Below are 15,402 nucleotides of genomic sequence, written 5' to 3'. Positions count from 1 at the left end.
TCAGTCATTAGCATAGGGGTTGCCAAGCTTTTTCTATAAAGAGCCTGATAGTAAATATTTTAAGCTTTCTGAGTCATACATTTCTGTCAAAGCTATTGAATTCTGCCACTGTTGCATGAAAAGCAGCAGAGAAAACAAGTCAACAAATAAGCATGGCTGTTCCAATGAAACTTGATTTACAAAAACAGCCAGTGGTTTTGATCCACAGATCACTTACCAACTCCTGATTTAGAACTTTAGATCAAACCATCTGTTCTGTGAAGGGGATTACATTGAGAGGAAGGGGGATGAATGCACAGAGCACCCACAAAGGTGGGTGGTAGAGGCTAAGAAAAAGGAATTTAAATGGAGATAATGTCAGTTGGTGATGGACAGGGAGGCCTGGCATGCCGCGATTCATAGGGTCATGAAGAGTCGGACACGACTGAGTGACTGAACTGAACTGAACTGAGTGTCAACATTCTATTTTATTTTGTCCAAATTAGATGCGTGCTATGTACTGAATGTTTGTGGCTACCCCCACCAAAAAAATTCATATGTTGAAACCTTAGCGCTCAATACAATGGTGTTGGGAGATGGAGCCTTTAGGATGTTATTAGGGTATGAGGACAGAGCCCTCATGATGGGCTTTGTGTCCTTACAGGAAATGACAGGAAAGGATTGCCCTCTGCCGTGTGAAGACACATAAAGACGGCCATCTAGAAACCAGGAAGTGGGTCCTTACCAAGCACTGGTTCTGCCAGTATCTTGATCTTCTCCATCTCCAGAACAGTGAGAAATAAACTTGTTTTTTAAACCACTCAGTCTATGGTAATTTGTTATAGCAACCCAAACTGACTAAGACAGTGAGCTATTATATTAAAGGATCTAGTGGGGTACTTAAGAAATTTTTATCTCTAAGGGTCTTTGCAAGACAAAGTCCATGTTGTGCCTTCTTCTTTTCAGGAAGCTGAGACTGAAGGTGGTTAAGACACTTGCCTCAACTCATAGAGGCCAGCCGAGCCAGAATGTGAATGATTAAACTGACTCCTAAAGCTCCCATGTCCACCACCCCACTCGCAAGGGACAGGTGGGTATTCCCAAGCTGGGCCGCTTTCTTTGCTAGGTACCCTAATAAAGTTGGATTTAATGCTCCTGACTGTTGGCAGGCTGGGACTCCCAACCTGAGGAAATCAAAGCTTAACCTGGGTGAAACCCAACTCCTGAAATGTCCAAGGCACTTAAAGATGAGAGGTGAGCCCTATCTGAGTTTTCAATGGCGCCCCATCAATGCTGAACTGTCTGGCTAGGTCACTATCCAAGCAACCTCTGCTCCGGTAACCGTCCCAGATAAAGAATCATTTCTTAATCAAGAGTGAAACATGTGTTGGGCTTTCCCTTAATATATCACAGACACTACACGTGTTCTTATTCTGATCACACCTATTAAGTGAGATTTTTCAAAATAAATAGTAAGGGGGCTTCCCTGGTGGTCCAGCACTTAAGAATCTGCCTTGCAATGCAGGGGACACCAGTTCAACTCCTGGTCCAGGAAGATCTCACATGCCTCAAAGCAACTAAGCCTGTCTACCGCAACTGCTGAATCTACACTCGAGAACCCTTGCTCTGCAACAAGAGAAGCCACCGCACTCAGAAGCCCATCACCACAATTATAGAAAGCCTGCGTGCAGCAACAAAGACCCAGAGCAACCAAAAATAAATTTTAACATTTTTTTTCATAAAAATATATCAATGATTTTATCACTGTTCATTGAAACGTGTCAGTCTAGGTACTTTGCCTAATTTCCAGTTCTGACAACAACCCTGAAAGGTGGCTATTACTGTCTTATTTAAGAACAAAGATGACATTTACATAGCAGACATTATTAATCCTTGAGATAAGCAATTTGGTAGGATCTTATGTAAGGAAGGGAAAATTGAAGTAAAGAGGTTTGAGCAGGTTGACCTGACCACCCCATTTATCTCCATCTGAATGCACGCCTCTCCAGAGGTTTAATTTGGAGTGGAAATACAATGCACAGAACCCACTCAGGATGAGACTGAGCCAGGTCTAAAGCCCGGCCTTATCTCTTACTAGTCATCTGACCAATCACTCCTTTTCTCTACTGAGGGCAGTTCATGGCATTTCCGTAAGTCTTGAAAAGGCTTTTATTCTAGACTACTTTTCAAGGATGTTTGTACAACAAACCTTGGAAGACAGAGATAGTGTTTCCCTCAACGTGAGAGGGAAGATTTGTTTTCTCCCAGGATAACAAACATAATGCCTCCCTCAGGGGCAAAGTTTAAACAGGTTTGCCAGCAGCCCCCTTTAAAAGGGTATGGTCTACACGGCCGAGTGACCCTAAATTTGCAGCATGTGTGCTAAGTCGCTTCAGTCATGTCTGACTCTTTGTGACCCTACGGACTGTAGCCCTCCAGACTCCTCTGTCCATGGGATTCTCCAGGCAAGAATACTGGAGTGGGTTGCCATGCCCTCATCCAGGGGATCTTCCTGACCCAGGGATCAAACCTGCATCTCTTACATCTCCTTACCTGCCAAGCGGGTTCTTTACCACTAGCACCCACCTAGGGTTGCAAAGAGTAGGACACGACTAAAGCGACTTAGCAGGCATACCCACTACTAAGCTTAGGGTCTCTCTCAGCTGTGACACAAACCCATGTACAATACCTATCTGAACCCACATTTCCATTGCCCCATGAGACTTGCGGAGCAAGAGGGATCAACAAAAACACAAACTTCATGCCATCTGCTGTACCGCGAGTAACAAAGCCCTTTGTTTCTGACCCAGAGTTTCATGTCTTCTGTGAACATCTATGCATAGTGGCAGGCTAACTTATTAGCAAGAAAGTAGGATAAAATCTCATGCCCTTCACAGTCTTTAACACTTTCACCCAAATGTCAAAAAAAGTCAATAACTTTCACTTTCTCACTTCCCACTGCACCTCAACCTCCTGTGGTTTGACATCAGCTCCCAGGACACTACTGAAGCTATTTCTGCTGATGTCACCAAAGACTGTCTTACTGCCAGCTTCAGTGGGTATCTGATTCAAACAAAACCTTTCTGAACCTTTACCGCCTTAACACGAGGGGCACACCCCGCTTCTGAAGTGTCCTACCATTAGATTCCATAAGACTGCACTTTTCTGCCTGTCCTTATTGGTCCCTTTCATGGACTCCTCTTCCCTTAGCAGCCCCATCCCTGCCCACCTCCCGATTGCTTCACCTGCCCTACCTGGATGATCTCACTCACACTGTTTGAGAAGCTCAAATATGTTTCAATTCAGTCCAGTTCAGTCACTCAGTCATGTCCGACTCTTTATGAACCCACGGACTGCAGCATGCCAGGCTTTCCTGCCCATCACCACCTCTTGGAGCTTGCTCAAACTCACGTTCATCAAGCCGGTGATGCCATCTAACCATCTCATCCTCTGTCGTCCCCTTCTCCTCCTTCCTGCAATCTTTTCCAGCATCAGGGTTTTTTCCAGTGAATCAGTTGTTTGAATCAGGTGGCCAAAGTACTGGAGCTTCACCTTGAGCATCAGTTCTTCCAAAGAATATTCAAGACTGATCTCCTTTAGGATTGACTGGTTGGATCTCCTTGCAGTCCATGGGACTCTCAAGAGTCTTCTCCAACACCACAGTTCAAAAGCATCAATTTTTCAGTGCTCAGCTTTCTTTATGGTCCAACTCTTGCATCCATACACAACTACTGGAAAAACTGCGATAAACTCTAGCTTCAGTCCAGACCTGTGACACAACTTACTAGCCACCTTACCACTCACCTTCCCAGCTGAATGGCTCCACCTCAAACTCAGGTGGTCCTAAAAGGAACACATGCTTCCTTGGCCCTTCACACCACCTAATCCTCCCTCTAGGACCCATGCTCTAGGTTTGTGGTACACCCAGACAGCTTGTCACTCCAGGAAGTCATCCCTGCCCCTCCACTGCTCCTCACACCCCAAAGCCAAGTTCCCTTTGAGTATTGCTTCTCTTACTGTCTATTTCAGGAATCTGTACACCCCTACCTCCCACCAGGCCCAGGCCTCCTACTGTTGTTTCTCCTCAGGTCCAGTCCTTCCTGTCTTGGGTGATTGTAGTGTCCAGGTAACTTGGTTTTCTGCCTCCCTTTTGCCCCCCAAAGCCTTCACCCCATCCTTGCTAGAGCTATGTTCCCAAAGTATTAATATAAACCAAACCATGTCATTTCCCTGCTCTAAGCCTTTCACTTGCTCCTCACTGCTTGTCCGAAACGTCAAGGTTATTAACGACAGAGTTCACTGTGCTCCCTAAATGTTATGTCCCCCCCACCCTCCAACCCTTGCCCTTAAGTACACCTTCCATCTGTCTGCTGTGGCCATTGTCGCACTAACTGGATAAGAGGTGGTGAAGAGGTGTCTCTAAATAGCACTCACTTACTGGCACTGACTGGTTTTAATCTGTATTGTCTGGAACCAGGAAGTGCTAAAATGTTGCACTAAACCCTAGACACATCTTCTGCCTGCCTCAAACCTATTTGAATGCCCTTGATTTTTCTTTAAAAAAATAGTCATGGTTCAGATCAGGAGCCATAGTTCTACCAAATTATTTGCCATCATGATTGTTTGCTTCTCAGGCTGAGAAAAAATCTGAGCAAGTCCTTCATTCTGCCTAGCTAAGGTGCTGATAGAATAGGGTTTCTTGTAAAAATATTATATATATATTATATATGTATGTATAATATATCATTAATATTCATTCCCCCCCCCCAACTTCTCTTTGCTAAGCAAGCAAATCAACACCCTTGAGCGTCCACCAGGAGGCGCCGGGGGACGTCAAAAGACCTGCGGTCCCTTTACGATTGGAGAGGCGGCGGTGGATGCAGCAGCGATGGAACCCGGCTTGCTTCCTTTTTTAAGAATCAGCGTGAGGGAAGGGAGCAGAGCTGCGTTATTTTAGGGAGACCTTGTCGCACTCCCCCTCCTGCGGGTAGGGAGCGTCTGGGGTGTGCGCGGTCCCATGGAGAGACGCTGGCGGCGGTGGCGGCGGCGGCGGCAGCTGGGGCTCCTATCGCGGCTGCGGCCGGCAGTAATCCGACCCCGCCGGCGAAAGGACTGAAGAGGCGCAAGGAAAGCGGCGAGCTGCGAACAAAAGCCTCGGCGCGGGGCCGAGCCCGGGACGTGGGGTAAGCGAGCCGGCCCGGGCACCAGGGAAGCGGACGGGCTCGCTGAGCTCCAGGAGCCCAACCTCGCTGGGATACGGTGGGGGCACTCGGAGGACGTCTGGGGACAGGTGTCCGAGCCTAGACTGGGGTGGATGGCGCTTTTAGCACGGCTTTAAGAGAGAATCGGGTGCATCTGGGAAGACCCAGGCTCCTTCACCACCCCCGGTGAACACCCGGTGGTGGGGACGCGGGGAAGGCGGGCACAGCTCCTTGCAAGCCCTGCCCAAGAGGCAGGAGCAAGGATCAATCAGCCCTCCCGGGGAGGTCTTTTTCGGGCAGAGTCACTTCTCTCCTCTCTGCCGTCACCTCTGAGCCCTACGCTTGGGTCTCCTTTGGCAAAAGGGAAATCAACTATAAACTTCTTCCCTGGGCAAATGGGGTCTTCACAGCAGTGCACTGTGAGGATGCACAGACCTCCTTTTTTGTTCCTGCAAAGCTGCCTCCCCGGTCGCCCGCCTAAGCGACAAATGAATACGCTAATCCTCTCGGGAATCCTCCAGAGCCTCTCGGGTCGGCTGCCGCCCGCACCTCGATCTTTACATTTTAACCTGCAACAGGGAAGAGATGCATCTAGCGGGCAAGACGCCCGGTGGGGGGAGCTTGGCCACGGGCCTCCGCCCCGCACTCCGGCGCTGAGGGAGACAGAGGCTCTGTGCACCCTCCCGCCCGCTTGGGTTTTCAGGGCATCGGTATTATGATTTACATTCCACCGGGCCTCTGAGCCTAATCCCAGAGCGGATTAAGTTGGGTGAGGGGATGAACAGGAATGGGGGGGGGGTTGGGGGGGGTAGACTGCTTTTAAATGTATTCCTCGATGTCCCTCCCTTGTTATCCTCAGTGACTCCACAAAGGCACAGGCTCAGCCATGGTGGATCCCGTGCCTGAAGAGGAGAAGCTGGGAGCCGAGCCCGGAGGCTCAGAAGGGGACGAAGCCGCCGCGTCCGTGCCCCCTAACTCCCAGGGCGCCCAGCAGCCCACGGCGTCTTCGGCCTCGGCCTCGGCCTCCGCCGTGGCGCCCCGCAAGGCTGAAGTCCCGTCCGCGGCCGAAGGCGGGCAGCGGGAGCAGTCCCCGCTGTTGCACCTCGACCTCTTCAACTTCGACTGTCCGGAGGCCGAGGGCAGCCGGTACGTGCTGACCAGCCCCCGCTCGCTAGAGGCCTGCGCCCGCTGCGCTGTTAAGCCTGTGGAGCTGCTGCCCCGGGCCCTGGCGGACCTGGTGCGCGAGGCCCCCGGCCGCTCGATGCGAGTGGCCACTGGCCTGTACGAGGCATACGAGGCGGAGCGGCGCGCCAAGCTGCAGCAGTGCCGGGCGGAGCGCGAGCGCATCGTGCGCGAGGAGAAGCGGCGCCTCTTCACGCCGTTGGGCCCGGCGGCCGCCGCGGCCTCGGCCCCCAGCGCGGGCAGCAGCAGCAGCTGCAGCAGCGCGAGCCTCCCGGCCTCGCCCGCCCCGCGCGCCGCTCGAAAGGCCTCCTCCAGCCCGTCCCCGGCCCGGCCCCAACCCCCTCCGGCGGGGTCGCGGGCAGGTAGGAAGAGCCACTCACTGGACTCGCTGTCCCGCCGGCGGGAGGGCGCCCTCAGCTCCGAGTCCGGCGCGTCGTCGTCGTCCTACAGCGGAGAGAGCCTGCGGGAACTGCACTGGCCGCCACGAGCCTCGGCCAGGAACAGCTGCGCGGCGGGGTCGGCGGCCTCGGCTCCTAACCCCCTGGGCCGCCCATCCGCCCTGGCCCTGGTTCCGCTCACCGGCCGCAGCTTCAGCCTCGGCGACCTGAGCCACTCGCCCCAGACAGCTCAGCACGTGGAGCGCATCGTGCGCCAAGTGCGCGCCGAGCGGGGTCTGCGCGGGGTGCCGGAGCGCGACCGGAAGATCGCGGCGCTGATGTTGGCGCGGCACCAGGAGGAACGCCTGCTGCTGGAGCAGCGCGCCGCGGCCCACGGCCAGTGGGAGCAGCAGCGCGTCCGCGCCGAGCAGCGGCGGGAGCGCGAGGAGCGCGAGAAGCAGCGCGCCCTGGAGCAGGGCCGCCGGGCCTGGGCGGCGCAGGTGGAGGAGCGGCGCGGCCGCCGAGGTCGCGAGGAACGCGAGGAGGCGCGGCGCCGGCAGCGGCAGTGCGAGCGCAGCGAGGAGCGGCGGCGGGAGCTGGCCGAGCGCCAGGGACTGCTGCGGCGGGAGCGAGTGGAGCGCGCGGCCCGGGAGGACCGGCAGCGCAAGCTGCAGCAGGAACAGAACCTGAAGCAGCGGGAGGAGGGCCTGCAGGAGGTGCGCGAGCGGGCCGAGCAGGTCCGCAGGGAGCGCGCTAAGCGCGCGGCCCAGGTCAAGCAGCAGCAGGAGGGCCAGTTGCAGCGGGAGAAGCAGGAGCTTAGCAGGGCGGAGCGGGCGCGCCACGAGGCGTTGCTGAAAGGTCGGGCCCGGCAGGAACGCCAGGAGCGCGAGGGCCTGCGGAGCTCCCTGGAGGCCAGCCTGGGACGCGCGCAGGAGAACTACGAGCAGTTGGTGGAGCAGCGCACCCGGGAGCTGCGCGAAAGGGCCCGGCGGGAGGAGCTGCAGGGCCGGCGGGCCAAGGAGGCTGCGGAGCGCAAGGAGCGGGAGCATCAGGCACACCTGGAGGCGCTGGCCCGGGCAGGCGAGCGGCGGCTGCAGCACGCGGCGCAGGCGGCCGAGGAGGCGGTGCAGCAGAAGGCGCGGCGCGTGGGCCAGAGCCGGATGGAGAAGGAGCGGGCCCAGCGCGCCAACAAGGAGAAGGTGGAGAGGGACGAAGACTGCCGCCGGCGGGAGCTGCTCCAAGCCATCGGTCGCAAGCTGGAGCGCAGCGAGCAGCTATCTCGGGAGCGGCGCAGCGCGCTGGAGAGCGCTCGCTCCACAGCCCGCGCCTCCTTCCACGTGCGCGAGAAGGTGCGCCAGGAGACCAACACGCGCTCCTTCGATCGCATGGTGCGCGAGGCCCAGCTGCACGCCAATCTGGACCGTAAATGACCGCCGCAGTGCGCAGGCTAGACTGCCACGCTCAGCCCCGTGGCGCCCCTTTTGGCCATTTTGTCCGGACCGTGGGAATCGCCAGTTGGGGCAGAGCACCGTGGCTTCGCCAGGCTCCTAACCAGTGAGGCGATGAGAGGACTGATGTATGAGACCCGTCAGTCCGCCGCCTTTGTTTTTAAAAATCGGCTTTGTTTGGAAATGACAGAGCACAACCTTCCACCACATCCCACCTTCTTGGCTCCCACCCTGGCCCTTGCCACGGTTGCCACTGTGTCTGTTGAATTGGAAAGGAAAAGAGCTGGGAGAAGGGGGCTGGGTCGAGAGTGGGGGCGGGGGGGGGGCAAGGAGACAGTGCAGAAGTGACTGCCCCCTCCTGCCGCAGTCACCCCAGGCATCTTCACAAACTTGGTATCTGAGGTGTCTGCACAGATTGCAGCAGAGGAGGCATCTCCTTGGCTCCCCTCCATCTTTTAAAATGTGGCAAGTTGCACAACACTTGGAGGCCTCACAGAAAAGCACAGCTCTTCCAAGGTATTACACCTCCCTCAAGTGACCGAAAAGCTATTGACTTTTGTATACTAGACTTTTAATCTGCCACTTGTGCAAACTGTGGTCTTAGTTCTGCTAGGTTTTCTGTTGTTTCCCCTAGATTCTCTAGTTAGACAATCATCTGCCAGTAATGATCAGTTTGGATTTTCGTCTTCCTTATGTTCCTAGTTGACACAGGTTTGGTGATGCTGTTTAGCTTTAGTGGAAGCCCCCAGCCCGGGGATGTGGATTCCTTAGGCAGCAGTGTTCCACCCCACTGAGCTTTCTTGCAGGGTATTTTCAGGGGAGGTAGTGTCTGATGGCCACCTCCCAGTGTGGGGCCCACTCCTTGCAGACAGCATCCATGCCTTAAGAAGCAGAGCTACCTATGTGCCTGCCCAGGCCGATTCTGCCTCAATCTCCAGCCCTGGATGCAGTCCCAAGAGTGGGCCCCAGAGAGTTTGGGGTGTCACGTTCCCTATGTGAAGGGATCATCTGAGGGCATTTACTTTACTGTGTGGGCAGAAGAGCTGGAATTTGCGTCTTTGCCGTGAGGGTCATGCTCACTATGGTTTGACAGTGTATCTTCCTTTCCTCTCCTTCCCGGAATGAGGAAAAAGAGGACCCACCCCTACCCAACATTCCTGGTTCCCTCTCCCCTAGGACTGAAAGTATAGTCAGTCTCTCCGTGCCTCACCTCCCCATCGTCCAGATGGGGCCATCAGTACTCTTCTTTCTCCTGGTACCTCAAGGCCTCCCAGATCCAAAGCACCGCCTCAGTATTATTTGTTGGGCTTCTTTGTGCCTTTCTTGACCTGGAGTTGGGAGGCAGGAGGACTGCTGCTGGCCTAGTTTATTTCCAGGGGTATGGATTCCTGGCCATGTGTCACGGACAGGTGGTCATTTAGCCTCTGGGGGAAAATACATGCAAGACACTTTCTGGTCCAAAAAGTCCCGTTCAGTTGTCTTCCGGCAACTTTCACCCTTCAAGTGCTTCTCTTCCAGGAAGCTGAAATCAGCCCCCAGGCATGTCCACCCAAGGACCCTACCTTCATCAAGGAAGGTGGGGAGTAAAATATTACTTTTTACATGAACAGGATCAAGAAATAAAAGTTACCAAAAAAGAAGAATAATCAGGGTAGAGAAGTATTGTGTTAGACATAGTTCATGTATATTCTGTTGGGCAGAATTGTCCTTAAAGTGTCTGGTGTCACACACATGCACACACATGCACACATTCTGTTAGCGACTCCCCACCCCGCCCCCGACCCCAGTGAAATGCCAACAGGTACAGGAGTATTGTGTAGAAGGAAGCAGTGCTTGGCTGTTACACATCAGATGCTGTGAAACCAGGAAAGGAGCTGTGCCAAGGCTTATTTCTTGAATGGATGAAGTTTTCCTCAAATTTTCATGTCGGTAACCAGGTTGTCAGTGAGCTATAATAATCAGCATTGTCGGTGAGTCAAGGGTATTTAACTAAAATGTTAATGTGATACTGGTTCTTAACTGGTGGTTCCTGATTTGACAGAGGAGACTCTGAGACTTTACTAGGAAGTTCCACCTAAAACCACGTCCTTCCAAGGTATATGCGTTCGTTTGAGAAGGATACAATCTGTTTGGATTTTTTTTCTTTTTTTTGGACAAGGCGCTGAAAGGTGATCTTACCTGGCTCTGTAGTCAGTTTGTTTTCTGACTTCCTGAGTGACTTTGGGTAGATCACCTCTGTGTGCCTTGGTTTCCCCACCTATAAAGTGGGGATCATGACTTCTGCCCTCCTCACACAAACACTGTGGGGATGAATCAGAATCAAAGTGGTGCTGTCAGTTCTAGGACTTTGGAACGGCAGGTACAGTCACTACAACCAAGGATTATGTGACTGCACTATGCCTAGAGTGTAATGTGGCCATTGTGATCTGGTGCAGAAAGAAATGTTCTCGAAAAGCACATTGCGGATTATAATGCCACATATGATGTGAAGGTCCGGGTCTGAATGTCACCAAATTAGAGATTTGTGCTTAGAGAAAAGCACAGTGTAAAGGAAACAAGACTTTGGGATTCTTTAAATACATATAATACATATAATAATAATTCAAGCAAAAACAGAGGCTAAACCTAGTAATAGTAAAGAATGGTTCTTCCAAGTTTCCAACCTCCTGATCACCCTCTAGAGAAGGGGGGCTTCTGTGTATTCTAGGCTAAGTAGTCATGTTACTCTTTGAGGAGGAACAATTTCCAGGATCCTTTTGTGTGTGTGTGTGCGTGCCCTTTATTTATAGTGTTTTCTTTGAATTGGTGGTAGGGAGGAGTAGTGTTTCTTACTCTGAAATGCAGCAAGAGAAAATCGGAGGAGTGGGGCATGGTGGGGATGATGGACAGAGAAAGTCTTACTTCTCCTGATGTGAACACTGTCATCAACTGCCCTGAATTTGTCTTCCATGCTGCAAGTTCCTACCATCCAGGAAAATACAGACTTGACATGACCCCAGACCTTCCCACTTGCCCTCTTGGAATATCCCCTTGCTCAGAGCAGAAAGAGCATGAAATGGAATGAGGAAGAATGGGAAGGGTTGGAAAAAACTTTAGTTTGGTTCGTTACCCAGGAAACAAGCAGGGCAAAACCATTTCAGATGGAATCATCAGTGGAGCTAGCCCATTGTCCTGCTCAAGCAATGACCAGTGCCTACACCACATCTGGACAGGAAGACAGAAGTTTCCTTTCAGAAGCACACAGACTGTGAGTCTTTAGTGGGAGCAGTAATTAGGATTTTCCAAAGGCACAGTCTGTAGGGTAGTGAAGGCACATGAAACTGCCCTTTGTGCTCTCTGCACTCCGCAAAGGCCACTCTGCAAAGCCCACCACTTAACACCCCCCTTCCTTTAAAAAGTCCACTGAAACAGAGGAGTGATTGACTCTTCATAAGGGGCTGTATCTTACTTACCATTGAGTCCACCCGTGGTTTAGCACCTCTTATGTAATAACCACATAAACAGTAGATGGAGAGAGGGATAGACAGCGGATGGGTGGTGGTCAGAGAATGGTAACCAGAGGACATTTGCACAGAATTGATTGAATGGAGGCCTCCCTTCATCTGTCAAATTAGTATCAAGCCCACTACCAGGTGGGCCAGGCATTGCTCTTAGTGCTGAGAAGACAAGGTCTCTCTGATATTGACCCTGGAGAACATGATATTGTGAGATGAGCAGACACCTTTATTTCCTTGTTGGGCTTAACTGCCTTCCCATCCTGGTATCCAACCACAGGCAGACCCGATAGCCCTTCAAGCACTAATTTCAAGCCTTTGGAGTTTCCTGGGGACTTGCCATCCTCCAGCCAACCATCATCGAGTCCTTGTTGTTCTCTTTCTCTTAGAGGAGCCCTGACTATTCAGGTCAAATTCATAAGGTCATGTACTTAATCAACTTTAGATTACAGTACAAATAGATTAATTACCTTCAAGGGCATTATTGGTGTTGCCTTTAACAGAGGCAGTGTAAATAATGATCGTCGATGTAGAGAACCAAGCCTCAGGCCCTGCAGAGTCCCAGATCACCAAAACAGGGTACCAGCTCCATAATTCCACTGTTCTTGCTGAGATAAGAAACTCAACATTTCAGAAGCATTTCCAGTTTTAAAGTCCCAACAAAAAGAGATTTTTGATTCATACTAAATTGCTAGGAACGTTCAGTGAACCAGAATATTCCACCTCTTAAAGCTTCTAGATGATTGAGATTACCCCCCGGGTTGCTATGGAGACTTGCCCATCTCCACCCTGCAGGTCCCTGGGAAACATTGGGCAGAGGAGCATAAGGAAATCTGGCATTTCTCGACACAGCCTGGGAAGGGGCTTTCAGAGATGCAGCAAACAGCTCCCGGTTCTAGAAATGTTATTTAGGCCTTAGATGTGACACATTGGCCGGGGTATCTTATGTGGCACTGCAGCGTCATGCCTGATCACGTGCTTTGGCTGCATGACTCTCCGCAAGAGCACTACGTCTGTTCACGTCCTTGCTCTGTTCCACGGAGCTCTGGTGCTCTCCACACGCACCTCCTCCCAGCCCTATGCACCCCCACGTGCCCCTAGCCCCTTATACTCTCCCTGGTGCTGCTTTGGCTTTACATAGGTCAGGGTTAGGACAGAGGGTATGGTTAGTAGCAGGTGTTAGGATGTAGAAGTGGAGGGTGGTTTCTTTCTGAGGAACACTGGTAATCACTGTTTACAGTATTGTTAACTTCCTGATGCATCAAACACCATCATGTCCCACATGAGCGCAAAAAAACTAGTCCGAAGTGATTTTTTTTTTAATATTTTTATTTATTTATTTGGCTCTGCCAGGTCTTTGCTGGGGCATATGGAATCTAGTTCCATGATCAGGGATCAAACCCAGGTCCCCTGCATTGGGAGTGTGGTGTCTTACCCCCTGGACCACCAGGGAAGTCGCCGAAATGTTTTCTTCCCCCCAAAGTGATTTTTAAATTAGCAGCCATGTTGAAGTGTTCATGCCTCTCTCCTCTCCACCCGTACAGTATTGATGGTGTGTTTTTGTGTCAAACACTTGTGCAGTTCACAGGGCTGTCAGATGGTTCATCTCTACTCCTGTGTTGGAGTATACACGTGCATGCACACACACATCCTCCTCCCCATCCCAGCCTCAGCATTCTTGCAGAGGGAGGGGTTCTGTAGCCATCTCATTCTTTCAGAGAAGGCTAAGCACTGGGAACAGTGAGATGCCCCCTTGGTGGGGGTCCACTGATTCCACCTACCTCCAGCTCCATGGCTTCTTCAGTCTCTGGCTGGTGAGCATGGTGTCCATGTTCCCAATTCCATCATTGAGCCCTGTGGCTGACAAAGGCTGTTCATGTTGTCACTACACTTCTTCCCCTACTTATTGTGAGAAGCTGACTGGGAAATGGAATTTGGATGCCAAAATACTGACATCCGGAACATCTCAGCTTGACAGAATGACTGATATCTTCTAAAAGTCCAGTTCCTTGAGGCTACCATACCTTCGAAGCAAAGCATTTGGCAAAGGAACAAGCTTTGTTGACTTATTCAAACTATTGCCTACTATTCCACAGGCTCCTCCTGTCGTCTGTAAAATGGGGACAAAAATTCCTACTTGGTATGGAGTTATTAAATGTGTCAAATGCTTGGAAAGCAGCACGGTCCCTGGCAGATAGCATTCAATTTGTGGATTCTGTTATTTCGAACTTGGAACGGTAGTGAAAGAAGGAATGCGGTAGGTTGAACTTCAGCCTGGTGGGAAGGTGGAGCGCAGGCTTGGATGGCAGCCCTTGGCAGTAGTATGCACCCCTTGCTGTGTGTCAATCCCCCAACCATTCCAGGGGAAGGGGCTTTGGAAAAATGGGTCCCCAGTAACGTGTTGTAGTGTAGGGTTGGGGGGATTACCATGTTTACCAAATGTTTGGCAATAAAATTGATGTATGATGATAAGTTTTGAAATTTTATTTTAAGACTTGATGACTAAAATGACAGACTGTTTTAAGATTTGCATCTCTTTCTTGGGGTAAAGGAAGGTGTATTGTCCTGGTTGGACCCAGTGCTTTGATAGCATCTTTAGCAGAACCAAGTAGAAGAGGGTGTGGGGGAACCACTCTTCTGGGGTGCTCTGGTACCGCAAGGTGTGGTACCTGGCAGGAATTCTGAGATGTGCAGCCAGCTCTGCTATGGCCCCAAGAGCATGAAGAAGAAGGTCTGGGACAAGCCCAACCTGGGAGAGCGCCGATGGACACGCTGTGGGAACCGGCATTGGACCAGAAAGGAGAGAGGTAGGCGTGCATTATCTCAGACAAATGACATTGTCTGAGAAGGCTCAGAAAATGCTCCTGTCTCCTTCCCTACTCCCTGGCCCTGCACACAGCTGCATGGAGGTTGGCTGAAGGACTGGATCTGTACACGTCCACATCCGACTCTGGATGTACATCAATGCACAGAGATGCTGAACAGGCCGCCTGGCCCAGGCTGGCTCATACTGTGCATCAGGAAGTGAGGGCCACAAGTGAGGCAAGTTGCTGGGAGCTCCCCTGCATTGTCACCTTTCTTCTGCCCCTGGATATCCTAGAGGGAGACTGCAGTGGACCTGAGAGTAGGCAGAAGGTGCCTCCTAGGAATATCTGCTTGTTTGAAGAGAACCCTCAGGGTAAGAAAAACGCAGAACCAAAGGGAGCAATTTGCTAACATGCTAAGCACTTCCGTTGGGCAGCTGACTATTTTAATCACTTAATCCTCACTTAAGCTGTAACTGATAAGTACATTATTATTCCCATTTTACAAAAGAAAATTGAGGCAGCGAGTTTAAGTCACTTCCCCAAGGTCACACAGCTAGTTGGACAGAATCCGGTTTGGAGAATTCAGTTTAAATGGGCTTAACTTCAACTGATACACATGTCACTTACTAGACCAGCCCTTTCTGCCTCTTGAGATTTACAGAAAAAGTATAATAGGAGTGGAGCAGTTTAATTGTTTGATCTGGGCTCAGTCAAAAGCTCTGGCCCTACATTTCCTAGTCTCCTGTTGCCATGGGTGGGTGGAAAATTCTGCCTGGGCTCCCACTTTCTGTAGCCAGTAAAATAAGTGGAAATAAATAACGGGGAGGGAGGAAAGTGAGATTCTTTGGAAAAAGAAAGGGCTGATTTATGAAGGGCCATTAAAATAAGTAAGAGCATCATTATGTCCGAGAAAA

At 51.5% G+C, this 15,402-nt stretch overlaps 1 protein-coding gene across 1 annotated transcript; it reads left to right on the top strand.

Moving 5' to 3' along the window:
* The first annotated feature begins 4,868 nt into the window (after nucleotides 1–4,868).
* CCDC177 (coiled-coil domain containing 177) lies at nucleotides 4,869–14,150 on the top strand. The gene is made up of 2 exons (XM_043472392.1): nucleotides 4,869–5,162; nucleotides 6,040–14,150. The coding sequence occupies exon 2, from the start codon at nucleotides 6,067–6,069 to the stop codon at nucleotides 8,167–8,169; it is 2,103 nt and encodes a 700-aa protein (XP_043328327.1). The 5' UTR covers nucleotides 4,869–5,162; nucleotides 6,040–6,066; the 3' UTR covers nucleotides 8,170–14,150.
* The last annotated feature ends 1,252 nt before the right edge of the window (nucleotides 14,151–15,402 follow it).

The sequence above is a fragment of the Cervus canadensis genome, chromosome 6, assembly GCF_019320065.1.
Source record: "Cervus canadensis isolate Bull #8, Minnesota chromosome 6, ASM1932006v1, whole genome shotgun sequence".
NCBI lineage: Eukaryota > Metazoa > Chordata > Mammalia > Artiodactyla > Cervidae > Cervus > Cervus canadensis.
This window is presented reverse-complemented; position numbering and strand designations above follow the sequence as displayed.

Coding starts and splice junctions, on each gene's coding strand:
- CCDC177 (XM_043472392.1), top strand. CDS start 6,067: ATGGTGGATCCCGTGCCTGAAGAGGAGAAGCTGGGAGCCGAGCCCGGA.